General features: G+C 37.2%; 2 protein-coding genes across 2 annotated transcripts in view; one reads left to right on the top strand and one right to left on the bottom strand.

The window, feature by feature from the left end:
* The window catches only part of LRRTM3 (leucine rich repeat transmembrane neuronal 3), a 108,338-nt gene extending 86,803 nt beyond the window's left edge, over positions 1–21,535 (top strand). Inside the window, exon 3 of the mRNA XM_087932091.1 lies at positions 18,570–21,535. Within this exon, the coding sequence (XP_087788217.1) occupies positions 18,570–18,758 (189 nt within the window). The 3' untranslated portion in view covers positions 18,759–21,535. The remainder of the gene's footprint in view (positions 1–18,569) is intronic.
* CTNNA3 (catenin alpha 3) overlaps positions 1–27,465 on the bottom strand; it is a 711,430-nt gene that overhangs the window by 472,991 nt on the left and 210,974 nt on the right. The window lies entirely within an intron of this gene.

Below are 27,465 nucleotides of genomic sequence, written 5' to 3'. Positions count from 1 at the left end.
TAGAAATAACTTTAGAAAATTGGAAACAACATATGATTAGAATGAGGGATAGAATGGTTAGTGTAACTTAGTGAAATGTTTGTGAATAAAGTAAATGAAATAAATAAATGAGAAAATTGAATTAAGAAGGAATGGGAACACTTTAATTAGTCAATGTTTTATGAAATATAAGTGAAAGGGGGGAATTGATTATGGAAAGTTTATAATTGTTCCCATAGAAGTATGATATTTAATTGAAAAGTAACGTGAAAAATCTTAAGATTTTAATGAATATTAATATTAATGATAGAATTGAATTGGAATGGAATGTTGTTTTAATTATATACATTTATAATTTTTTCTTTTCTTTTTTTTAAGAGTATTGTGTGTAGTTTAAGAATGTACCAAACAGAATTCGAATGGAAGCTATGTATTATATTGAGTGTTATAACTTTAGGGGAAAGATATAAAGGCGTCATACTCCAATCAGTAACTACAGGAGAAATTTCGTTTAATGAGAAAAGATAATAGACAATTGAAACAGGACAGACAAAAAATAAAAATATAATGATTTGAATTGAGATGAAATAAATACAATAAAATTGAAGAAATTAAAAGAGGGGAGAAGCTATGCAGAAGATGTAAAATTGTAATAAGATATGGAATAGAATATAAAAATAAGCATGAACCTGAAATTGTGTCTGCATGAAGAAATGTAACCCGGGATTATGCTGCTTTCAAAAAAGATGTTTTAATTGTGTTTCTTTTCTTTTTGTGAAAACTCAAATAAAATTTACAAAAACTAATTATCATTATTATAAATAACAGTGAATATAAGTAACAAATAAGTAACTGTGGATACATTGTTCCTGTGATACATTGCTTAAGGCTATTCATTTCAACTTCTGAATTATTTAGTATGAACAGTCTTAGCGTTCTCGCTCTGTTTCTATTGTATCAGAGGACAAAGTCCTTTAATCAATAGAAAAATACTCTCAGCAGAAAATAACAATGAAGCTAAATAAGACAATAAGGAATTGGGAATTGGGGGTGGGGAACAGAAAAATTGAGACCAAGAAAACAGATCTAACTGGGATTCCTACATTTTCTTTGATATTAACACCTACAGCCTTTTTAAAAAACCAAGAATATCAACATTATCTATGAAAGCATTTACATTCTATGTGTTTATTAGTATCAGCTGCATGTAACAACTTGTTTTGGGGAGTGGTTTTTAGAGTAGGTATCCTAGCTTGCAGAGAATAATCAACCTGGGATACAACTGGGCTTTCTGTTTCTATTAGCAAAAAAGATTGAATGAGGGATGGGCAATTGAGCATGACAAAGCTGCTCTTCTTATATCTTATTAATTAAGGGTCTTCAAACTTGGCAAGTTTAAGACTTGTGGACTTCAACTCCCAGAATTCCTGAGCTAACATGACTGGAGGAGGAATTCTGGGACTTCAAATCCACAAGTCTTAAAGCTGTCAAGTTTGAAGACCCCTGTATTAAAGTATTCCATTCAAAGAGTCATACATTCCAGTTCCTAGTGGTTGAATGTAATCAGTCAATCAGGCATCATAATCCTGGCCTATTTTTCTTATACTTGAATAGATGTTTTACTAGCGTGGGTTCCCTCGTATACAATAAAATGTTTTGTTTCTGTTATGTGAAAGCCTTGATTGATTAGTCAATGACTGTGAGCCCATCTGGTGGTAGCCATGGTGCATGAAAGAGTCTGATAGGAAAAGGAAAGTTGTGTATTTGTGAAATTGAATGTTTAGCTGTGCTACCCAATTGCCAGAACAGACTAGCAATCATTTTGGGAGGGCAGGAATCAATCATGGTTACCAAAGGTCTCAGTCTGGATGGGATTTTCTCAAGCCAGCTACAGTGAAGATAGTTTGAGCACAGCTTAGGAGCATAATGCAGAAATGCCCTAAAGATGATGAAGAATGGAATAGATTTAAATGAAAGTAGTCTGATTTTGTGGAGTGAAACTAACAATATATGCAGAGAAGGGAAGATATAGCAGCCTTTTCATAAAGACTCACAATTTCTCTTCCTGAAGTTATTCTACTTTCATTCTTATTTCTTTGTTTTCCTCCCATACCTATTTCCTCCCAAAATCTACTCTTGACATCAAAAATGGTCTATTCGTTATTCAGAACCTCTCATCGTATCCTTCACTAATTCAAACGTTTATCATAAACAATTCAATCAAGAATGCTTTTAGATCTATATTCATTCATTTGCAGCATATGTATATGAATAGACTTATATTTAAACTCTTATTCAAACAGGTATCTTTGTAAACAGATGCTCATTAAACTGACATCCTGCTTATTCATTCTTATGTTTTACGTGCGCAGTTACTTTTTTTCCCTGTGTTCTCTTGTCTGGCACTGCCTCTACCCAATGATTCACGTCTCCTAGCAAAATACTTTTCTTCACAATCACATTCATTTTGAATACTATATCATTTCCCCCAAAATTCCTTAGCTCTTCCTTTGACATCATTTGTCGGACCACAGCATGCAGAAGAACCAGATATCATGATTTTCAACCTAGTCGATACAGCATTGGAAATCCAAACCTGTGTTCTGCAGAACATCAGCATCAGATGTATTTATAAGAAAAGCCAAAAAGGCCCTGGTGAAAAGAAGGGGATATTATACCATTTGTAGGTTTTAGAGTAAAAGAACTCATAGGACTGGCAACATTCGTTGAATTTTCTGCCTTGTGCTTACAAAGTCTTTAGCCATCCTCAAAGGCTAAAATATTAAATCATTTCATATGCAACAGAAGTTTCTCAATAGGCCCTTGATAGAAACCTCACAGCTATCCAAGATATAAATTAAAAGCTTTCACTCTGTTGAACTGTGTAGTTTAAAAAAAAAAAACCTTCAAAGGTCACAGTTAACTAACTAAAACTGTATTTCTGTAATTTGTTTTTCTATAGTGCCACATAAAATGTCAGGATTTTGGAAATAAATTACTAGTATTTCAAAAATTATGCTTAAGAGTGTCAGGAGCTCCAGTCTGGATACAGCAATTAATTTCTGTCTCGGAATGCAGGCACACATTCAAAAGCTTAGCACGAGAATCAAGAGACAAGTCCTGGCTTATATAAGTAACAAAGAAAGGTAATCATGATGAAAGTCAGCTTCTATAGAGTATAAGAATCCAGCTTTCTGTCTAGGTCAGTGGTGGCTAACCTTTTTCAGCTCCAGTGCAGAAAATTGTGTGCCAGCACCCAGAAGGCAATACGTGCTGGGGGTCCCCCACACCCCCTGCACATGCGTATGCAACCCCCTGCCGTGCCACACATCTCTGTGCATGCATGTGCGATCCCCGCGCATGCTGTGCATCTCTGTGCATGCGCATGTGGCCCTGCGCACCCCCACATCCCGTGCATGCATGCCAGATACCTGACAATCAGCTGTTGGGCAGCGGCGCACGCTCTCTCTTCTGAGAGACATCTTGCATGCCGGCATAGGTGCCATAGGTTCGCCAACACGGGTCTAGGTGTTGCTCGAGGTTCACCCCTGAGTTTCTTTCTCCTGAGTTTTTGTTCTAATGGGCCAGTTGCCAGAAGCCACATTGACTTGTTGAGGGCATCTGGGCTTGATTTACAAATAGTCCCGTTGTTCCAAACTCCTTTGTTTTCTTCCTAGTTAGCACTTCTAGGAAGGATTTTTGATAATTGTTTAAATTCCTAATGTTTCAGTAAAAAAGAAGTTCTAGTTATATAAAGAAGGAATTCACCAAAGCAAACCCTAATGCAGGGCATGTCAAACTCAATTTCACTGAGAATTATGGTTGACTTCGGGGGGGGGGGGCTGTGCCTGGGGGGAGCATGGCCACGGTGGGCGTGGCCAGCTCCCACTGCTGCTGTGCTTGCTCTCCTTGGCCAGGTTGCTCATTGGGTGCGCAGGAGGGCAACTTATGTGGGTCAGAGGGAGGCCCACTCCATCTCCTTACAAGGAGACCCGGCTTTGTAATCAAAGCATCTTCACTGATAGGATGGGAGACCACCAGGAGAGGTCAGGAAGGGGGGACAAGAGGATGGCAAAAGGCAGCAAGGCTGCTGATGGCCAACTGTTAAGGCAGGATTTACCTTAGACTCCCACTCACTCTCATTATAATCTCCTTCCTTCCTTCCTTCCTTCCTTCCTTCCTTCCTTCCTTCCTTCCTTTCCTTTTTTTTTCTTCCCTCTTCATTCTCCTTTCTTTCTTCTTCCTTCCCCTCTTTCCTTCTTTTTCCTTCCTTGCTCTCTTGCCCTCTTTCCTTTTTTTTTCTTTGTCTTTCCTGTCCCTTCTTGGATGCTCAAATGCAAAAGGGAAACATTCCTCGCCTTGTGATCAAATACCACTTTTGCTAGTAATTTGTGGCCACTTATAAGACTTGAGAACAAACGAGGCTCAGTTTATTCCATGCTTGCATTTCATGGGGGCTTCCGCAGACTATAGGGTAGGACAGCAAAACTGTCAAAATGATGGCTCTGATAGTTGATCGGAACTCCTCTGTTTTTATGTGCAACAGCTTTAGCATTTAAGAACAGAGGTAAGTTAGTTGGTTTTCTATTAATATATAATCCTTAAAAGAGCTCTGATTCCTGCTCCAGCGCAGCAAACTCTGGCGGGCTGGACACAGGTGTGAAGGGCCTGGCCCTGCAGTGCTTCCTCACTCAGTTTAAAATCCCAAATAGTAAGGCCAGCCGTGGAATAGGAACTGGCTGGGTGTAGGAACCAACGCCATCCGAGGCCTGGGTGTGCTGCTCCCTTATGTTTGGAGGCTGAATGGAGCCTTCAACTGAGCAAGGAAGCATTACGTGGCCAGGCCCTTTACCCGACATCCAGCCCGCCAGAGTTTGCTGTGCCGGGGCAGGAATGAGACCCTGTCCCGCGGAGCCTGCTGCTACTTGGGCAGGGAAAACGAGGAGGAGAACAAGGAGGAGGAGGAGGAGGAGGAGGAGAACAGTGAGGGTTTCCACTGGCTGGCCAGGCAGGGAGCAGGTCAGGCAGTGCTGGCTGGCTGGTTGGGGAGGGGGCAATCATTAGATGGCTGCTGCTACTTCAGTGGGAAGGACAAGGAGAAAAATGGCTCCTGCCCCCTTCCCCTGTCGCCACCGCCAGCAGCTTAAATGTTCCAACTAAAGCAGGGGTTGCATGCTTGCTCTCTCATACAAAGCTCAGAGAGAGGGAGGGAGGGAGGGAGGGAGAGAGAGAGAGAGAGAGAGAGTTGGGAGGGTGCCCCCTCTCTGTGCAGTGGCAGTTGCAACGCTTCAGTGCCTGGCTGGCAGAGTGCTCAGGTAAGCTGGTGGGGAGATGTGGGGTGGTGGCTCTGCACCCTCCCTGCCTTGCTTCGTACTCCACCCCGCACCGCCTTGCTACTCAGACAGCTCCTGCTGTCCGCGCCACTGCCAGAAGCTTGGCTAAAGATCGCTCTCTCTCCCATACACACACACACACACACACACAGAGTTTGGAGAGCCCCTCCCTCTCTCTCTCTCTCTCTCTCTCTCTCTCTCTCTCTGTCTGTCTCTCTCTCTCTCTCTGTAGCAGCAGTTGCAGCCCTCCACCCCCTCAATGCCTCGCTTTGTGGCCATCACACCAGTGCATTGCTCAGCCTCCTACTAGATTATGGAGGTGAGCAAGGAGAAGAAATGGCAAACAATGAAGTGAGATGGGGGGGGTTGGAGGATGAAGCAAGGCGGGTGGTGCAGAGCTGCCCCACCCACTCTGCCTTGCCTTACCTGAGGGCCCTTCAGCCAGTCCAGCCAGGCCAAACCCTCAACTCATCCCCCACCACCCAAGGCAGCCACATCCCTCTTCACTAACTTTTTCGGCTCCTTTTGCCGCTGCCTCGTGCAGAGCAACTAAAGTAGTCTGTGGGACTATGGTAAAAAAATTAGTTCAGTCCTTCCAACTTCTCTCTCTCACACACACACACACACAAAAAGATCTTGTGAGGTTGGAAGGTCTGAAATATTTTTTTTAACCATAATCCCACAGACTTTTTTCTGCACACGGTGTTTTTCTGCACACGGTGACGGAGAACTGGGCCTGTGTGCACACAAACTGGGATGGCGTGGGGTGGCCCCTTAACAGTTTCTGGCATGACCATGCAGGCCGGATTTGGCCTCATCATGGGCCAGATCTGACCCGCGGGCCTTGAGTTTGACACCCCTGCCCTAATGCATGAACAAATAAAGACATCAAAATCAACAGTGTCTCAGATATTATACAAAAACTCATATTCTAAAGATGAAAGAGACCTTTCAAATCTTTACATCCGTCACCTTTATCCTGTTTCCATTCTCTCCAGCTTGGAACAGGGAATTGCAGTGACTGAAAATGATGGACAGATATTATTTCCTTTTGAATGCCCGTTCCATATTGTCTCAGGATCTTCTCTCATTTGAAGAGAATAGCTAATTTATTTCTCAATTAAAATTGTAATGACAACATGAGTTAGAACATTCACTAGCCAGTCTGTTGTGAAATTATCTTACATCTTGAAAACTAGCAGCTTAATTTCTCCCACTATTGATCTACTCATCCTATAGACTGGAATCCATATTTCTTTAGGGTCAAAAAAAATCTAGATAATTTGGGAAATTTATTTGAAATATTTAGTTTTCAATTTCTTTCTACTTTCCTTTATTCTTTAATTCAAACTTTGTTCTGTTTTAAATTATGTTGAAAAACTTCAATAAAGAATATTTTTAAAGGAGAAATTTGTTTGAAACCATTAGTATTTTTATCATGCCAACATAAATATGATCAGAATTTATCCCAAAAATAAACATGTCCTAATTAACATTCCTCTAATAACTAATGTAGGAGGCTTTCAGCCAACAAGCTGTTCCTCTAGTTTTGTATTCATTGTTTGGCATAGGGCCAATTTCTTGGTGCTTTATAACACCAAGAAATGTATTATTGGAGTTACTTGCATTCCATGAATATCTGCATTATTAGAATGTGGAAAATACTTTATTTAAAATAGGATTTAATTTGGATTTTTTTTTTTACATCACACTTTCATACAAATGTGGTTTCACTATTTTTGGAACAGAAGGAGCTTAGAGAATGACTCAGAATGTTTTTATTTTATCCATCTCCCCTGTTTTCCTGTTATGTATTTATAGTACATAGGCAGAACTATAATTGATCTTTTTATCTTGGAGTTTTAGTACTGGCCTGGCCTATTGAATGTTAAGAACCAAACCGCTCTGTTGCAATTGAAAGTTGTGTAATAATTAGGTAGGGAGGGAAGGGAAGGGAAGGGAAGGGAAGGGAGAGAGGAAAGGAAGGAAGGAAGGAAGGAAGGAAGGAAGGAAGGAGGGAGGGAAGGAAGGAAGGAAGGAAGGAAGGAAGGAAGGAAGGAAGGAAGGAAGGAAGGAAGGAAGGAAGGAAGGAAGGAAGGGAAAAAATCAATAGAAGCGGTATATGGACATTATTATTTTTTTAGTTTTAAAACGAACTTTATTTGCAATGGATTAAAAAGATATAAACCTACGAGTATACAGAAATAAAAAATAGTAAACATACTAATAGGACAGTAAACATAATAATAATAATACTCTATTTGTGGTCAAAGACCAAAACACAAGTACAACAAAAGAAGAACATGGGAAAATTAATCATGAACAATTGGTCACCAAAAACTTGACTAAGGGGAATTACAGCATTCTCCTCTGATGGTTACAGCTCTTTAAAAAATGGACAGTAAACATTTCTATTACATTTGATAATAGGTTTGATAGTTCATAATAAACAATACTAACTAATAATTGGCAAGTATTCCTTGTCTCTTATAGATAACATATTAATAAATAGTAACACATGTTACTCTACTATTGCTATTGGATTATAACTGTATTATTTAATCATTAGAACCTTCAAAGTGTTTATGTATTAGAGGAGAAGCTTGAAACCATTATTTTATATATTCAGTATATACAACTATATATAATATGTTTCCTGGGTTCATTTATTCTGCACATTCTTTTTCTTGTGTTCTACCCAATTGTACCATTTATCCCAGACCAGGTAGTACTCTGAATCATCCTTCCTATTTAATTTAAGCATGAGCCTCTCCATTTTGGCACATTCATAAATTTTTTGAATAATAGTGTGTATCGGTGGTACATTGGGTCTTTTCCAATATTGCGCCAAAGAAATTCGCACTGCTGTTAGTAAGTGGATGATCAGGTATCTCACTTTGGGAGAATAGTCCCCTTTAATCATCCCCAGGAGGAACAGTTCTGGTTTCCATTCCAGTCTGCATTCAATCATTTCTTCTATCCATATTCTTATCCTTGTCCAATATTTTTTAATCTCAGGTCATGTCCACCAAAGGTGGAAATAGGTACTGAATTTCTCTTTACATTTCCAACAGCTTGGGTTTGCTGTTGGATATATTTTAGCTAATCTAGAGGGTGCCAGATGTCATCTATATATCATTTTATATAGATTTTCCTTGTATGGTATTGATTTTGTTAATGTAAGATTCCTTTGCCAGATTTCCTCCCAGTCGTCCAGATCTATATTATAACCAAAGTTTTTTCCCAGGCTAGCATTGGTCCTTTCACAATTTCTTCAGCCAACTCGTATTCTAGTAGGTAATTATATAATTTGGATATCATATTTTTCTCCAGGCCCAGGAGTATTTTATCTAATTGAGTGTCTTTTATTTCAAATCCATAATTTTTTACATCCCTATTATATCTCATTTTTATTTGAAAGTAGGACTAATTGTCAATAATTATTTCTTAGGTTTCTAACTCCTGAATCAATTTAAGTTTTCCCTCATTGTCTAGAATTTGGTAGTATTTGAGCTTTTTGCTAATATCCATCGTGTTGGGATGGAACATCGCCTCCATTGTTGAAAGCCACCTCAGAATTTTAGTGTAGCGGTTCCTTCTAATATCTGTCCAAATTTTAATCAGAGATTTACGTATAGTGTGTCTGGAGAAATATGAATGGCTTTTATTGTTTGGGTTCCACAAAAATGCATGCCACCCTATTTGTAAATCATGGCCCTCAAGTGTTAAGATTCTTTTATTTCCCAATTTAATCCAGTCCTTTATCCACACTAGAACCGGCGCTATAAGTCTCCCAGGTGAGAAGTCCAAAGCCACCTCTGCTTTTATTATCTTGTAGATAGATTTTTTTTATTCTCATTTTTTTCCCTGCCCAAATGAATTTCATAACAATTTTATCCAAGTCTTTAAAGAATTTTTTATCCAATAATATCGGAATTGTTTGAAATAAATACAAACTTTTGGGTAGTACATTCATCTTGATCGTTGCTATTCTACCTAACACTGAGATTTGCATTTTACTCCAATTTTCCAGATCCTTTCCAATTTGTTGCAATAATTTAATATAGTTGTCCTCCCTCAGGATTGATGCTCTAGGTCTTAGCCAAAAGCCTAAATATTTGATCTTATTCACAATTTGTAATCCCATCATTTCCTCTGATTCTTTTTGTTTACTGATTGTGAAGTTTTTAACTAGCATTTTAGTCTTTTCCTTGTTAATTTTTAATCCTGCCCATTTGTCAAATTTATCTATTTCATTTAATAATACTCGTCCCGAATCTATTGGTTCTTCTATGACAAAGACCATGTCATCCGCAAATGCTTATAGTTTGTACTCTTGACTTTTAATTTTTGTTCCCTTAATTTCTTTGTTCAATCTAATTCTGTCCAATAATGTTTCTAGAATTGTTATAAAAAGCAGAGGTGACAGTGGGCATCCCTGCCTGACACCCTTCTTTGTCTCAAATGGTTTGGTAGCTTCTCCATTTATCAGTACATTTGCCTTTTGTGTGGCATAAATTGAATTTAGCATTTTTGCAAAATTACCATCAAATTTCATCAGATTAATCTGGTATTTCATGAAATCCCAATTAAGATTATCAAAGGCCTTTTGCGCATCCAGGAAAACAAGAGCCACTTGGTTTCCTGGGTGCCGTTCATATAATTCTAATATATCTGTTATTGTTCTCATATTATATCTAATCTGTGTCATGGGAGGGAATCCATTTTGATCAGGGTGAATTTTGTCATTGAGCATTTTCTTTAATCTTTCTGCCATTACAGTCATGAAAATTTTATAGTCTGAATTTAGAAGAAATATTGGTCTATAATTCTTTATTTGATTGGCATCTGCACCCTCTTTAGGAATTAATGTAATATAAGCTTCCTTCCATGATTCTGGAATTTTAGCTTCCAGTAATACCTCATTGCAGATCTCTAGCAACACATTTTCTAATACCTCTCCTATCCCTTTATATAACTCACTTGGAAAGCCATCTGGGCCTGGGATTTTGTTGCTTTTTTTGTTTTTTAATCACCTCTTCAATTCACTTAAAGTTATTTCTTTATTAAGTATTTCCTTTTTGTCATCCGGTAGCAGATGTAAAACTACTTTCAAATATTCTTCTATTTTGTTTAGATCAACTGTATCTTGCTTATATAAGTTCTCAAAGTACTCTCTTACTCTCTCCTTTTTTTTTCCAAATCAGTCTCTATTACTCCATTTTTGTCCACTAATTGGTATATTGTTCTTTTTTTGTTTTCTTTTTTTCAGTTTGTACGCTAACCATCTATCAGGTTTATTTGCATGTTCAAAATAATTTTGTTTTATATACTGTAGCTTCTTGGTTAGTTCCTCCTGATCTAAAATGTTCATTTCATGCTTAGATAGTGCCAGCGGTATATGGACATTAATATTATGTATAAGAATCTTCCATTCAATGTAGGTGTTTTTTTTTACATGATAGCATTCTGGGCATCTGAATGGATTCATTCCCCAAAGTGCTGCCATTTTTGAACAAGGATTCCAACCTTAGGGAAATTGACAATGCTTTGATTTCCAAGGAAAGTCATGAGTGGCCCTCATGTTGTTATTTGGAGCACTGGTAACAGTTATTAGAACAAAATTGGTGAGGTTGTAAAATTTATAACAGCTGCAGCAAACTTTCAAACAAGCTAGTAATTGTGAAAATAATTCCATTTCAAAAGGCCATTCATTTCAGGAAAGAATTTTGACCCAAACATAAAAATAACTGAAATGGTCCCAGGCTAAAAGGGTCTCAGGAGAGGTCTTCATTTTCTCATCACAAGCCCTTTGATCAAGATATTGTCTAAAATCTTGGTTTTCAAATAATCCCAGTTCCCCAATATTCATGCAAAACCTAAGGCTATTTTATAACAAGGAGTATGTTAGGCTCATCCTCTATCATAAGCAAATGTCAGATTTTTAAAAAAAAAAATGTTTTACATACAACTCACCAAATGGAGAATTCCCATCTGCAAAGTAATATATCCTATTCATTCCACCTAGTCCAAGCACCATCTGGTGCCCTGAGAGCTTTCTCTAGGTATAAAATTATTTTAACTCAAACACTTTGCAACAAGTGTGAGACAATATCTTAGATTACAGAAAACTAAGTGGAAAAGTGGGAACACATCACAAAATGAAATCACAGAAAAAAGAATTCAGTCCAGCTCAGATATTTAGATTGAAACAAAATGGGGCAAAACCAAGTCAGCACATCTAGGCAGGCATAGGTCACCATCTGCAGGGTACAAGTAAGCTGTTAGCAAGGCTCTCTAATCACTATTTGTTTGTTTGTTTTTCCAGCATGCAGTGTCTTCTTTTAATTACATAAAATATCATCATCCTGTAAAGTTCTTAAATGTCTTGAGAGATGCAACATTAAAAGCCTACTATCTAGCTGGTACAACTTTAAGAGGGAGTAAAAAAATGTCTAGCATATAGATAGATAGATGGATGGATGGATGGATGGATGTGTAGGTAGGTAGGTAGGTAGATATAGATATAGATATAGATATAGATATAGATATAGATATAGATATAGATATAGATATAGATATATAGATATAGATATAATTTCAAAGCACCAAAATGCACATGTGTGCAGGAACATCCAAGTAATTGTTTTAATTATTTACTTAATGCAATTCTAGACTTACCTTGATTAAAATTGTTAGAAAAACTAAAAAGTTATATTTGTTTTTTAATCAGAAATTTTAAAGTTCTTAAAATATAAAGTTAAGGTTGACAACACGGTAGAAACTTTTTAAAATTATTATTTATCTTTCCCTTTCTTTTTTAACAAATCCTGCATCACACTACTTCATTGTTTTTCCAGTCACTTATAGTATCCACCTTTCAAAACTGGTTACACATCTCTTCTGGCCAGTCCCCTATGCATGTGTCCCACCCCCTGCCCATGCCCACTGATCCCTGTGCATTGTGCCCACATGCACACATGTCTCCTGTATGCCCCCTGCCCCCTGTGTATGTGCAGCAGAGATCCGAAGACCAGCTGACCGGTGGGAGGCGCATACGTGGCGGAGCTGAGTGGAGGCGACGGCTCACGTACCCACAGAGAGGTCTCTGCAGGCCACCATTGGCACGTGTGCCATAGGTTCGCCATCACGGCACTAGGCCATCCCAATTCCATTCTTCCTTCCTTACCGCAATTATTCTGTTCTTGTGAAGCTGATTAGAACAGGGACGACACATTCTGCTGGCCATCTCAGCTTGAAGGAGTGCTAGAGATTAGCCTTTTCTTTTCAGTCAAAACTGGGAGGCTGGGTGTTAAGGGCAGTGGCTGCCTTTTCTCCCATGAGGGGTGTCTCTGTCTAATGCATTGCCTCGCCACCGGGTTGCATTTTGTTAGGTGGGATTCAGTGTTGAGGACTCCATCAAGGACTACATGCTGAGTGTGATTGGTCAGCCAGTTGCAAATCCATCTGGTGGTGATGCCGTCTCTCCCACATTGCTCCACCTTACCAAGAAAATAGATTGAGGTCTACTTTGTCAAATAGAATAGAATAGAATAATAGAGTTGGAATGCTCCTTGCAGGTCTCTTAGTCCAACCCCCTGCTGAGGCAAAAAACCCTATACCATTTCAGACAAGTGCCTGTCCAATCTCTTCTTAAAACCTGCTCCAGTGTTGGAGCATTTACAACTTCTGGAGGCAAGTTGTTCCACTGATTAATTGTTCTAACTATCAGGAAATTTCTGATAGTTCTAGTTCTAAGTTGCTTCTCTCCTTGATTAGTTTCCACCCATTGCTCCTTGTCCTGCCCTCAGGTGCTTTGGAAAATAAATTGACTCCCTCTTCTTTGTGGCAGCCCCTGAAATATCGGAACACTGCTTTCATGTCCTTCTTTTCATCAGACTAGACATACCCACTTCCAGCAACTGTTCTTCATATGTTTTTAGCCTCCAGTCTTCTAATCAACTTAGTTGCTCTTCTCTGCACTTTTTCTAGAGTCTCAACATCTTTTTTACCAAGGGCATTATAAAGTGGTATTAACACTTCACGTGATCTTGATTCTATCCCTCTGTTTATGCAGCCTAGGACTGTGTTGTTTTTTTTGGCAGCTGCTGCACACTACTGGCTCATATTTAAATGATTGTCTACTATGAGTCCAAGATCCCTCTCACAGTTACTACAATTGAGCAAGTTACTATATATACTCTACCTGTGCAAAATGTTTTACTGAAGGCCACGTATACTAGGTCCACATCATTCTTGACTTTCACCCTCCATTTTTCATGGGCTGCAGTGCAGCGAAAGAGCAGGAAAGTCCCACTATGCAAGCAGACTCTCATATATTCATGCAATCACGTCCGATAGTTCTGCCAAGAACAAGACTTCAATTTGTAGACACACAATGCTGCTGGTGGTGCAGTATGAAGCATGAGATATTAGTGAATCATTTTCCAGCTCTGCATTTTGTAATTAAAATGAGAATAGTGATTATACTGCATTCATTTGATGTCCTAGTTGGATATCTCATTCTGCTTCCCAAAGATAGTGAATGGCTGGACTTGCCATTTTTTTCTGCTACACTGACAGCATTTCTGGCAAGAAAAGATAGAAATGACATTCTTACAAGAAATATATTTAAAAGAAGACTGGTGGTGTCCTGAAAAAAAATTAAACAAACTTTGTTTAAAATCTTATATATCAATAATATCTCACTTCCTGTTTTTAAAAAGATGTATCAACCAGAAACATAAAAAATAGCATAGATATTTTGAAATAATGGAAAATTAAGATGTATGTGTAGCATTTTACAGCCAAGAAAAAAATGTAATTTGAAATCATTCTTGCTGATGAATTACCTAATGTGATATAAGGGGGGTGCATTTACTGGTGAAAAACCCTTAAAAGCTTTTCTCAGGGGGGAAATGTTTTCTTTATTAAACTGTTCTTCTAGGATAGGAGATATATTAATGCAAATGCGCATTATAGGGATATATTTATTAAAATATGCACAATATTTTGGAATGAGAAATCTCAAGGATGGTGTCCCTCTGATTCTTTTATTAATTCGAAATAAATACTGTTAGGCTTCTTTCTCCTGAATGCCTCATAGCTGCTCTGAGTTAGATAAGCCATTACTGATGAGAGTTTGATACATTCACAAAAGAAGATGTATAGCTAGGAAAGGGTATTAACAAACCTCAGAAAGTTACTGTTTTGCAGAATTATTTTTCTTCATTAGAAGTTATTCATGTTTTGAAATCTTTTTTAATTAAAAATATCTCTGTGTCAGTCCTGATTCCTGGGGACAAGTCCATGAAGCTTTCTTGGCAATAATTAAAGAAGTGTTTTGTTCTTGCATTCTTCTTCTGGCTGAAACAGAATGGCTGAATCAAAGGTATCCAGCTCTGTATCTAAGGGAGGTTTAGAACTCATAGTCGACCTCAGTGTCTTTAAACATTACACCAAACTGGCTCTTTTCATATTCTAGGACTGTAAATAAAAAGATATTACATTGAGGATAGACTATCAAAAGCCAATAATATAACACTGAAGAGCATTCAACATTGTATGCCAAATTCCTCAAAATATGAAGATTCTGTTCAATTGATAAGCTGTTACCACAGAATTCCAGCAACTTCTGAGTTTCAAATACAAATGCTCTTCATGCTACGGTTGTCCATGTTCAAATTTCTTTAACATCTAACACCTGCATATTTTACCTAAAAGGCTAGAAACCAGCTTTTCTCTTCAGCTGGGATGCCTGATTTCTCCCTGTTTCTTGTTTGGGTAACATCCTAATCTATTATCAGATATTATCTATCTATTATATTATCTATCTATTATAATCTATTATCAGACTGTTGCTTTTTCACTTGGTAAAAAAAAAAATGCATGCTAAGCACAAGCACTTGTTCCTTCTACAGCTTACTTTTTTTTTCATTCTGTCACAAAAAAATATTCTCTCTCAGTGACTATAATCACTCTATGCTCCTGGAATGTGAAACTTTACTAGACTTGGAATCAGTACTGTTGTCTTTGTCAGATGCTGGTGACACAACTCTTCCTGTATTGAAAAACAGACTGAACTCTGAGCAAATATATACCATGGATATTGCTTCTTCCAGTTTATGGGAGGCACAAGAGACAGCTCAAGCAGTGTTAGGAGGACGTAGATTTTATAGAACAGAGAAGTGAGCATGTTCCCATTACTGCTTCCAACTGAAGACTATTCAGTTTCTAAAACAGAGGGGTATGGATAAAAAAATCTTCATTCTCCTGTCTCTACAGCTAGAACAATCACAGCAAAGCTACCAATGCTTAATTTAAGGCTACTGCATTTAATACCCTTTCCTCATGTTTTGGGACACAAGGTACAAAATGTATTTTAAAAAGAGGGAACTTGGGGAAAAGATACAAAACAATATGTGTAAGGCAAAAAGCAAAACCCAAAACAAGTCTTACAGCACCATTTTCAACTAACAAATTTTATTAAAAGCCATTAAAATTCTGTTTTTTTAAAAAAATTGTTAGTCAGAAAACATACTATCAAAATTGTTCTGTTCTTTTGTATCCTAGACTAATATGGCTCTCCTCCTAAAATATGTGCCACTAGAAGTCAGCACATAGTTAATTAGCTGAAAACACCCAAGCATGTATAACACACTTTAAAAATCATTAGATATTTTATATGTACACACTGAGGCATATACACAAATATATAGTGTGTGTGAGATGGGTGATATAGAAATGTGATGACTGAAATAAATAAATACATATCTACATACATACTTTGTCTAGTATGCAGTTACGAGGGAATAAAGAAATTTACTGGTTTCAAAAACAGATAAATGAATAAATGAATAAATTTATGCATAATTTAATACAATTTATAGTAAAGTGGGGGGGACACAAATAATCACCACAATTCAAAAGAGCATCACAAACCACCCACACGCAAAATTAAGGCATGCAATGTATATTAAACAAATATGTGTAGGGGATGCAAGGAAATTTTTTATTTTTCTTATATGTATCCATGTATTCATAACTATGTTTTTTACTTATACCTATTATCTTGTAAGCAATTGACAAAAATAAACAAATAAATAAATAAAATAACCACAAGTTACTTCTCCATTTGCCCTGCAGGAATAATACTCATCATCATCACCATCATTATTATCATCCTCCTTGTATCTCATTAAAGTATGGTCTACTAAAAATTCAGAATCAAGACTATCTTCTAACTGTCTTGATGATACAAAAATCCAGAATTTGTTGTTGCTGCTATTGCTCAGTTTTGCTTTAGTTCTTATCTTCCTTTGTTTAAAGGAATGCACTCCCAAACCAGTGGTGGGATTCAAAAAAAATTTATTACCAGTTCTATGGGCGTGGCTTGGTGGGTATGGCGTGGCATGGCGGGCATGGCTTGGTGGGTGTGGCAGGGGAAGGTTACTGTCAAATCTCCATTCCCTCCTGACTCCTGGGGGAAGATTACTGCAAAATCCCATTCCCTCCCCACTCCATTAACCGGTTCTCCTGTGTAGGGAAGCCAAAGAAGACCCAGCCAATCATCTGGGACTCAGAAGGCAGATAATAGATGGGGGCGGGGCCAGTCAGAGGTATTATTTTGCTGAACTACTCAAAATTTCCACTACCGGTTCTCGAGAACTGGTCAGAACCTGCTGAATACCAACTCCGTCCCAAACCCATTACTATCATCTCTGTGATCATATTAAGAGCAATTGCGTTCTTTTCGCTGATGATGTAAAGCTGCTCAATACCACAGACAATACTGCTACCCTTCAAAAAGATCTTGACTATGTATCAGAATGGTCAAACAAATAGCAACTTCAAACCTCAACAAATAAATGCTCTGTCCTACATATTGGCAAAAAAAAAATCAGAAAATAAAATACAGGCTGAATAGTCAAGACCTTGTTGATGATCCAAACTCTGTCAAGGATCTTGGAATACTCATCTCTAATGATCTAAGTGCTAGAGCCCATTGTAACTACATAGACAAAAAAGCATTAAGAGTTGTTAACCTAATCCTACATAGCTTTTTCTCTGGTAATATCACACTACTAACTAGAGCATACAAAACAATACTCAAATACAGCTCGTGGACAAGAAGGGATTCAAGTCTGATGATGCACTTGACCCCTCCTCCAGCCTCACCCTGGGGTTGTCTCCTACAGCCTACCTGGTAATTAGAAAACAAGATAAGGGATTGCCACAGGCCCCAGCAAATTCAGCTGATGTCTCCTGGTCCACTTGCCTGTGGACTTCCTCGCTAAAGTCTCAAGACATAACTAACCACTGCCCTGAAACTTCCCCAAATGGACTTGGGGGAGAGGAGTCAACAGCAGTTTCAGCCTCGGTACTGGGACCAGTAAATCATTGGCTATAGAGGCAGCACTTTCTTTCCAGCTGAGCTTGAGAAGAAAATATTTTAACCTGGCTGTGTGTGTTGCCTAGAAATTTCCTGGCTGGAATGGGATTTATTCAAATACACAACTTGGCAAGATTTACTCTTTAAAAGTTTGCATTTATAAAACCATCTCAACGGTTACACTGCATCATTCTCTGAGAGAAATTTCCACGTGACAATTCTCATAGCCAAATTAAAAAAAATAAATTTTCAGAATTTGATACATTTCACAGGGTCATTTGCAATCACTGCTCCAAAAGGCCCACCCAACCAAGTTTCTAAGTTTAGGTTTGGTTTAATTTTTTTTGAAAGTTGCCAAAAAAGCAAACATATTTTTTATCTTAGAGATTTAATAGCAGATACATAGATATGGGAAGAGAATCTGCTCAGGACCATGAAAGTGTAGTGAAGAGGGTTGCCACTGTGGCTTATTTAATTTGATCTCATGAAAAAAATGTTATGCTATAAGGGACAAATTTAAAAAAAATGGAAATAAAATAACTGCATAATGAATATACCCCTCATTCAAGCATTGCAGAGCCATCCAATTTCCTATTTCCCAAGCTGTTGCAAATACCCTAAAGTAGGGGTGGGTATGACTATGGCAACTTTATGACCTGTAGACTTCAATTCCCAGAATTCCTGAGCAGTCATGAGCCAAGCTGTCTCAGAAATTCTGGGAATTGATGTCAACAGGTTGTAAAATTGCTATAATTGCCCACCCCTGCAGAAAGGTAGGTGACTTAGTCATGGTCTCATGACATTAAATCTAGTTCATCTTCAAATGCTTCTCTACTAATTATTTTTCATATATATTTCCTTTCCAGATACCTTTATCTATGAATATGTCTACATTTCTTGCATATGATCAGCCTACAATAAGTTACTGTGGTGTACATCATGAACTTCTTGGTCATAAGTCCTATGACTCAAATGCACAGGAAGAAGCAATGGAGACACCATTAGAGACTGACCTGGATCTGAGCACAATCACAAGAGCAGCACGAAATCAGTGATCACTCTCAGCTGACTTATGTGGTCAGAAAGATAACCCAGAATCATCACCATATTTTTTTTTTAAATTTGTCATGAAGGATTAAATCAGTATTTCTCCAGGGATGGATTGAAAACTCCCCATTCTGTTTAAAAAGTTACCATTCAAATACAGATTGTTTCAAGTCTACGATTTGTAATTAGCTAAGTTGTGCAGTCTTTTTTTTGACTTAAAAATGAAGTATGATCCTTAAAATAAATCTTTATCTCATCCTACCTATCTGTAAAAAGGAAAAAAAATCTGTACAGAGCTGATGTATTTTTTCATATTGTAAAGTTTCAATATACCGAAATGTACTGGAATGTACAGGACCATGCTTTATTTTATTTTACAATTTTCAGTTTCTAAAATTTTAAATTAACAAAGCTTGTGTTATGTTCAGAGTTTCTCAGATTTGTAGAAACTGGTTTGTTCTGCATTTACACCCTCAAAACAAAAGCACCCTAAAATTTCTGCACTGTGCAAATTAGGCACAGACTCTATCATACAACACAATTCTTTCAACATGTTTTGGAAATAATCTATTAACCAAATTAGAGTTGGATTATTCAAACTCTTGTAGAGATGGTCTATGGGTGGGGAAGGAAACGGGAAGGGAGCTACTAAAAGAAAAATATTTTTTTAACAGTTCTCCAAATTAACTCTTGCCTTGAATTACAAATTGCTTTCTCAAGCAATGAAATGTAATGATAAAGAGGGATGTTTTAACAACACTTTTCTGAATGAACGGCTCCTTCTTTTATTCTTTCATAGCACCAATAAAATAATGGAATGGACTAAAGGAAGAGAAGAAAAACACCGCTGAAGACAATAACAGTAACCATATCATAGTTTCCTTAACTGGAAAAAACAAAAAACATTTTCAAAGGTTGATCTGGATATGGTTTTCTTTAGTCACATTATAAAGCAAAGTGACAGACACAACAGAAAATGACATGACAATCAGGCATTATGATTAAACATGTGGTAATAACATATATTGTCTGCAGGTATGTTTTAGGGTTATTTCAGCATTGCCTAAAATAGGCATAGGCCAATAGGCACATGTCCAAGGTTTTCCAAAAGAAGGAATGAAGGATGGAGGGAGGGAAGGAAGATTTCAATATATAGTATGTGAAAAACAGATTTCTAAGAGATGAACTCCAAAGAATCTGACACATGTGCCTTGCACAAGAAGGATAAAGTGTAGAAATTAGTCACACATTTCAGGTTTGTTTACATTTACAGTGACATGCTCATTATCTGAAAGGCAAGGAAGCCATTTTCTAAGTGTTCCATGATGCAAATGGATCATAATTTATTTTTACACAAATTCCCTAAAATATCATTTCCAGGATCATTCTAAAGCTCACCGAACTGGGGCGCCTCTATGGTGCAGTGGTTAGAGTGCAGAATTACAAACTACTTCTGCAGCCAGCTGCCTAGAGTTTGGCAGATCAAATCCCACCAGGCTCAAGGTTGACTCAGCCTTCCATCCTTCCGAGGTGGCTAAAACGAGGATCCAAATTGTTGGGGGCAATATGCTGACTCTAAACCGCTTAGAGAGGGCTGTAAAGCACTATAAAGCGGTATATAAGTCTAAGTGCTATTGCTGTAAGACAGGCACACGTTCATTTAGATCTGCAAAGTATGAGCATTAAATGGGGAGGGTCATTTTAATTTGAGGTTTCAGGTTTATGCATGTAATCCCTGAATCATTTGATTAACTTTAAATAATTTTATCATATATTGTTTTACATTCAAGTCCTCCAGTAAGCTAATGTGTACAGGATACTCTCTCAATTAAGGTCCTTTTTGTTGTTGTTGTTGTTATTATTATTATTATTATTACTACAACTATTCCACCTCCATTTTTGGTCAAAGCTAACAGAGAGTAAAGTCAAAGAATATCCTATGTCTATTTAGTACTACTTTAAGAGAAAAGTAGTATAGGGAGTCTTCAACTTATCACCATTTTTTTAATAGCCATTCAAATTTATGTCAGCACTGGAAAATGTGACTTCAAACTGGTCCTGGCACTTACACCCATTGCAGCATCTCTGTAATCACAAAATCAAAATTTGGGCATGTGACAACTGGCATGTTTTTATAATGGTTGCAGTGTCCTGAGGTCACATGATCACCATTTACAATCTTCCCAGCGGTCTTCTGACAAATCAGTGAGGGAAGCCAGAGTGACTTAACAATCACAATTCACTTAATGATTGCAGTGATTTGATGGCTCCTGTGAAAAAGGTCATAAAAATGGCCATGACTTAATAACCGCATTACTTAGCGGCAAACATTCTGGTCCCAACTGTGGTCATAAATTTAAGTTTATCTATACTGAATTTCAATCCTATATTCATGAATTTGTGTGCAGAATTAAAATATTCTATGTGGGAATAATGAATACATTGAAAATTAGTAGTTGTAAACACCAATGAATGATTTTTTTTAAAAAAAAAATCATATTTGCAGAGCAGATCAAATTGGAGAGGTATAAAATTGTCTACCAAAAAAAAATTGTTCATCAATTCCAGTGGATCTCACACACAATTTGATGAATTGCAAGTGATTTAAAAAGCTTTAAAATTATTAATAATACTGTTTATTGAAACACTGATTATAGCACCATCACTTTACATCATAAAACAGAAGATGTATCCTATGGTGACCTTATTAAGGAAAAAAGATTCAAGGATTCTTGGGTTTTCCAAATTAGAGGAACCAAATTTCATATAATAGTAGCAATCCTTTTTTTATAAAGAAAGATAAACTTAACCTCAAATCTATTTTTCTCAATATTTCTTCCAAGTATTTTACAATGACTTCATCAATAAAATTAAGAAACATGCATTCAATCCTTTGTATAACGCAACTCTTATTGGGGAAAGGGGGGAATCTTCAGAATATTGTTAAAAGAATTGCAAGCCTACAAAATGTCAAAAGAGAATACATTGTATTATTTATTTAACATCCTAGATTTTTGTAACATATTTTGCATAAATTATTTGCTATTCAAAATACTTTATTTGTCATTTTTAAGACTCATCCTAACTTCATCTCTTCAGTTTCCAATTTCTCCAGGCATTGTCACATACAATTCTTGGAATTCTTTCTCCTCACTACTAGAAATTGGGGGCACAGTTCCTATCAACTAATGTCAGGAAGCTTAGGGAAACAGGAAGGTATTTCCTAGGAGAGGTATGGAAGATTGTTAAAAACAAAGAAGCCAACTGCTAAGAAAAAGAAACTTTCCTCACTTTTCATCATTGAGAACTCCAGGAGAAAATCTATGTGATCGCCAAGAATCAACAACTTGATGGCCTGTAATCAACCACAAGGAGAATGTTGTTCCACATAAAATCATGGCTATGTGGTTTTCAACATCCATCCAACAGTGGAAGGAGAAGAAACTGGACAGCCATTTGTCCGGAATGTTATAAAGTCTTCTGCTTGAGCAGGGAGTTGTATAGAAGACCTCCAAGTTTCCTTCCAACTTGGTTATTCTGTTATTTCTGTCTATAAGTATATAATTTATATCAACTTTTTTGGCGGGTAGTGTGTAGATATCATTACTTATATTGAACACACCAAAGACTGGAGATGTGTTTCAGTAGAACATGGGTTTCAGTGGGGAAAAAAAAGCCAATGCATCACAATTGTACTTAGAAAAACAGACTCCTGAATCTATCTGGTGTTTGATCAAATAAAATATGTGGCTCGCATGTAAGAAGCAACAATGAAGAGCAGGTGGTTATTGCCCTTTCAGCTCAGGTTTGCTCTCATGTTTGTTTGTTTTTTCATTTTCAACCTAACGCGCAAAAAGGGAGCCTGAGCATCTACTGAATACTTATGATGCTTTTCATTTGCAATGTAACATCTGCTTTCATTGAACGATGCGCCACAGGCACAGAAATAGCACAGTTCACTGCACTCCATTCCGCTATTTTTTTTGCAAAACACAGATAGACTTTATCACAAAAATTAAAATGAGGACATTTTGGCTAGAGAAAATGCATAAACAACATATCAGCAAACCTTTAATAACTTTTTGAGGCATGGAAAGCACCTGCCCTTTCCAGGAAAGGAAAAATGCAGGAAGAGGAAGAAAGGGGTAAAATACTTATAATAATGCTTAATGCTTCATTCATCAAACATATTCCTTTAATTACATTTTTTTTTCCAAGTCATTATAAGTTGGCTATATAAAATTTTCAAAAACTGTAGAGTAATGTTTTTCAAGCTGGGCAACTTTGGATTGCTTAAGGCTTTAAGATTTCAATTCCCAGAAGTTCCAAACCAGCAGTTGCCCAAAACACTGGTGTAAAGACAAGATTATTTTATTGCTCAAAACCAAGGAGGAAAAATTTGACCTCTTTTTCAAGCTGTATTTATATGGAATATGCGTTAAGAGTGTAAACAATATATATATATATATATAAAGTTTGAGAAACACTGCTGTAGAAGTCAGAATTAAAATTCAAAACTATCTGGATAAATTGGATAAATGGGCAGAAAGTAATAGATTGAAATTTAGCAGCCAAGAGCAAAGTTCTTTACTTAGAACAAAATAATACACAAGAATAGGATGGGTGTACTTCTACTGTGTTTTTTTTAAAGAACTGGAAATAGTGTTAAATGGCAAACGGAATAGGAACCACAAAGAAGGACATCATTGCAAAGAAAGAAATGGCAAATTTAGGCTGTGTCACCAGAAATACAGATTCTAAGTCAGAGAAAGTACAGGTAGTCCTCAACTTACAACTGAGCCCAAAATTTCTGTTGCTAAGCAGGATAGTTGTTAAGTGAATTTTGCCCCATTTTAAGACATTTCTAGCCAAGATTGTTAAATGAATCACCACAGTTGTTAAGTTAGTAATATGGTTGTTAAGTGAATCCCCATTGACTTTGCTTGTCAGGAGGTCTCATTCGCATTTTTATTTTTCTTTGTATTTTATACATTGTTAAAACAATAAAAGTCATGAGGAAAAAAAGAAGAAGTTTGCAAAAGGTGATCACATGACCACAGGACACTGCAACTGTCATAACTATGGGTCAGTTGCCAAGTGGTTGAAATTTTTTCACATGACCATGGAGATATTGCAATGGTTGTAATGGTTAAAAATAGTTGTGTCATGTCCCTGTTGGAATCTGATTCTGAGGGGGAGGTTGAGCAGCTGACAGGAGTGGGAGTGTGGCTGGGGAAGGGCACAGTCTGGCTGGGTATTCAGAGGAAGACCCAGACCCACCCCCTCTTCATCCTAGGGCACACAGGGAGGAACGGAGAAGGGAGCAACATGAGTTACAGGGGTTACAGGGGAGAAAAGGGCCCTGATTCCCTTCATTAGCTGCAGCTGGGAAAACAGTATTTAAAAAGGGCATTTGCGCACAGGATCTTGCTGGAAGCAAAGTGTGAATTATCTTTGTTTGTCAAGTCTTATCTGGGTTCTGGCATCTTCCCAACTGTGTATTTTGTTATCTTTTGAAGTCTGCAATTCCTTATCCTGCCCTGTCTCATTAATTGCTGCAGCGTGGTTTGTGTTGGTTTTTATTTATAGTTTATATGTACTTTTGGTTTGGACTGAATTTCTTCCCTTTAAAAACTGTGCTTGGGAGAGTTTTTTCTCCAGCCGATGATAACGGGACATTGGGGGCCAAGTTGGAGGTATTAAAGGGACTGTACCTACTTTTGTGACTTTGTTGTTTCTGTGCCACGCCCCTTTGGGTCATCACAAGTTATAAGTCACCTTTTTTGTGCCCTTGTAACTTTCCATGGACATTAAATAAATGGTTATAAGTTGAGGACCACCTGTAACTATATTTTAATGCTGTTCTGCTTTAGACAGAGCTTACCTCAAGCCAATAATGGGCCTAGTTCTGGGTACCATATTTTAACAAGGATTCAGAGACACTGAAACAGTGTCAGAAGACAAGCACTATGAAGAAAGACGGAAGCATTCGATATATTTAGCCTTAAAACTGTGAACTGAGCAGAAATACAGCTGCCCATTATATGAAAAGTTCCACAGCTCATTCTCTTTTATTTTACAATGCAGGGTACATAAAAATGAAGTTAATTTGCAGGATAACAGATTCTGACTAAATGACAGAAAAGCTTCCAGTGGGCTTTTTAGTATTTCTAGTATTTTTTTTAAAAAAAAATACTGCAACAAGAAGAAATAAAGCAATACAAGAATAACAAAAGATGTGTTTTATATTTATGTATGAGTTTCTAAGATACCCTCTTCATTCAGCCCTAAAACCTCTTGAAAAGTATCACAGATACACATATACAGTAACTCAATATACAGTAACTTTCCTTGTGAAAGAAATGAATACAAACGTACATTTGAAAAATGGGTCTGCATGGGATTACAGGAAGCAATAAAAATCTCACTGAGGAGGATCTCAACTACAATAGTCTCATCCTTTCTTCATCGAGAAGAGCAGGTAAGAGTAGGTAACTCTTCAAGGCTTTCCTCTGTGCTCCAAATTCAGGGAATTAAAAAAAAAACACTTTTGCAATAATATGAATTTCTTTTCTTTTCGCTCATTCACAATTCCTTTCCTTCATTTTAAAAGTGGAACATGGATGAATAGCCTACCTGATCTGAAGGAAGTATCAGAAGTACCGAGTGGAGCTGTTCTTCTGAAACGTATGGAAGTAGTCCAGCATTTTATAATACCTCCTATTAGAAATGAATCCATGTGGGGATGAATGCATTTGGGTCACTTAATTGCATGCCAGGGTTTCCTAACTTCAGCAACTTAACCTCTGAAGTTCAACTCTCAGTATGTGGCTGAGAGCTGAGAATCCTAAAGCTGCCGAAGCTGAGGAAGTAAGTTGCAAATGAATGCCGTACCTGAGAAAAGTTTTGTAGCTAGGAAATGAATACCATAATCACCCTTGTGGGTGAAGACTTTTAGGCCACAGTGAAATTTAGGGCTCAAGATATAACAAATCGGGGGTAGAAACAAGTGAAATGTAAGACCATTGTTATTAAGCTTATTCCAACATAAGGTCACTTCCAGGCAAGTCAGAGAAGAACAGGATATTTTGGGGTCAGGATTTTTCAAGTACAAAATAATTGGCACACTTCCACCGATGAAACCACTAATGTTGGATGGAGATGGAGATGGAGATGGAGATGGGGGGGGGAGAGAACGTCAGATCTGTGTATCTGCTATTCTTCAACGGAAGAAGAAGGGGGGGGAGTTGGTACAAGTAATCCTTTTTTATGTAATCTGAATATCTTAAGTCTTGTATAGAATCTGTATAACTTACACATGATATACAGCTGGAGGACTGGAGCCAGACGTCTAGAAACTTGTTACCTCTTGGAGAGATAGCAAGAGGAGAAGGGGCCATAAAAATTCCAGCGCCAAAAGAAACTTCCTATGAATTTTTTCTTAACTATGTTCTCAGAAAAATGTAGGGGGGGGGATTAACATGTTGCTTCTTGGTACTGACAAAATCCACATGAAAACAACGGGAGGGGTTCTAACTCCCTTTATCTATGCTGCATGCCTGGAGGCATATTGGATCCTGCTTTGAGTAGTACCTGGATAACTTCCTTCTCACAATAAAGAATTCCTTTTGAAATACTCAGATTTCAGAAGTTCATTCTTATTGTTTGAAAGGGAGAGAGTCTGGGCCTTACAAAGGGGGGAGGAAGGAGGGGGGGAGGGAGAGAGAGAGAGAGAGATTTTTGTAATCTTTGTTATTGTTATATATGCACAATATATTTTCTAGTCCATCTCTGCTTGTATATTTCCCACATGTTAGTTCCCTGGCGACAGTAATCAATTTGCTGCAAATCACCGCCACACCTTAATATTTCTAAATAGAATTGATTATCAAGAGAAAACACAAGAACAAAGAAAGCTTCCTTTTTTTCTTAGATCAAAGGAACTGATATAGTCTTAAAGTTGCCTATTTTTGTTCTGTTGTGGTTCTTTTGTTATTAAATTCCTCCCACACACTATTGCTAAACTTGAATGCTGCATAATATAGAAAAATTAGGTCAATACATATATACTTTTTCTTCTGCCTAATTACAGGCATTTGCTTTAATTAGATTTCATAACAAATAGTTAATCTTGATGAATTCTACTGTCTTAATGTTGTTTTAATGAATATCAAAACAATTAGTATATTTTAGAACATTAGAGGATTTTGAGTAATCCGAAAATACAATGAACTAAATGATGACAATTTTCATGACAGGGAACTCGCAGTCTGCTCTATCTTATCTTGCAATAAGAATTTCATTATAACAGTAGTTTATTTCAAAAATCTAAAGTAGGCACAGTGGTGACTATTTCCAAGTGTCATCTAATTTTATGCTACCTCTGTGAGAGTGATAATCTACAAATAAGTATTAATTTAAACGCATTACTACTTAATTACTTTGGAGATGTAGTGCATCTTTATTATTGCCAATGGTCTCTGAATGAAATAAAGTAAGATTCCAGCGAGACAGGAAAAGCTTTTCAGAACTTCCTAGGACTAAACAGTTGCTCCTAATAGTAATGGAAATATGATTACTGTGAAGCATTTGCCCTGTTAGCAGGTTGCTGGCTCAAAAATGTGAATCAACATCTTCTCCCAGGTAATACGAGCACAAGACTCTCAGTATTTCTTGAGTAGTCTTCCCTACCACTTCCAGCCATTGTAAATGCAT

This window comes from Pseudonaja textilis, chromosome 4, assembly GCF_049901715.1.
Source record: "Pseudonaja textilis isolate UNSWEBS1 chromosome 4, rPseTex1.2, whole genome shotgun sequence".
NCBI lineage: Eukaryota > Metazoa > Chordata > Lepidosauria > Squamata > Elapidae > Pseudonaja > Pseudonaja textilis.
This window is presented reverse-complemented; position numbering and strand designations above follow the sequence as displayed.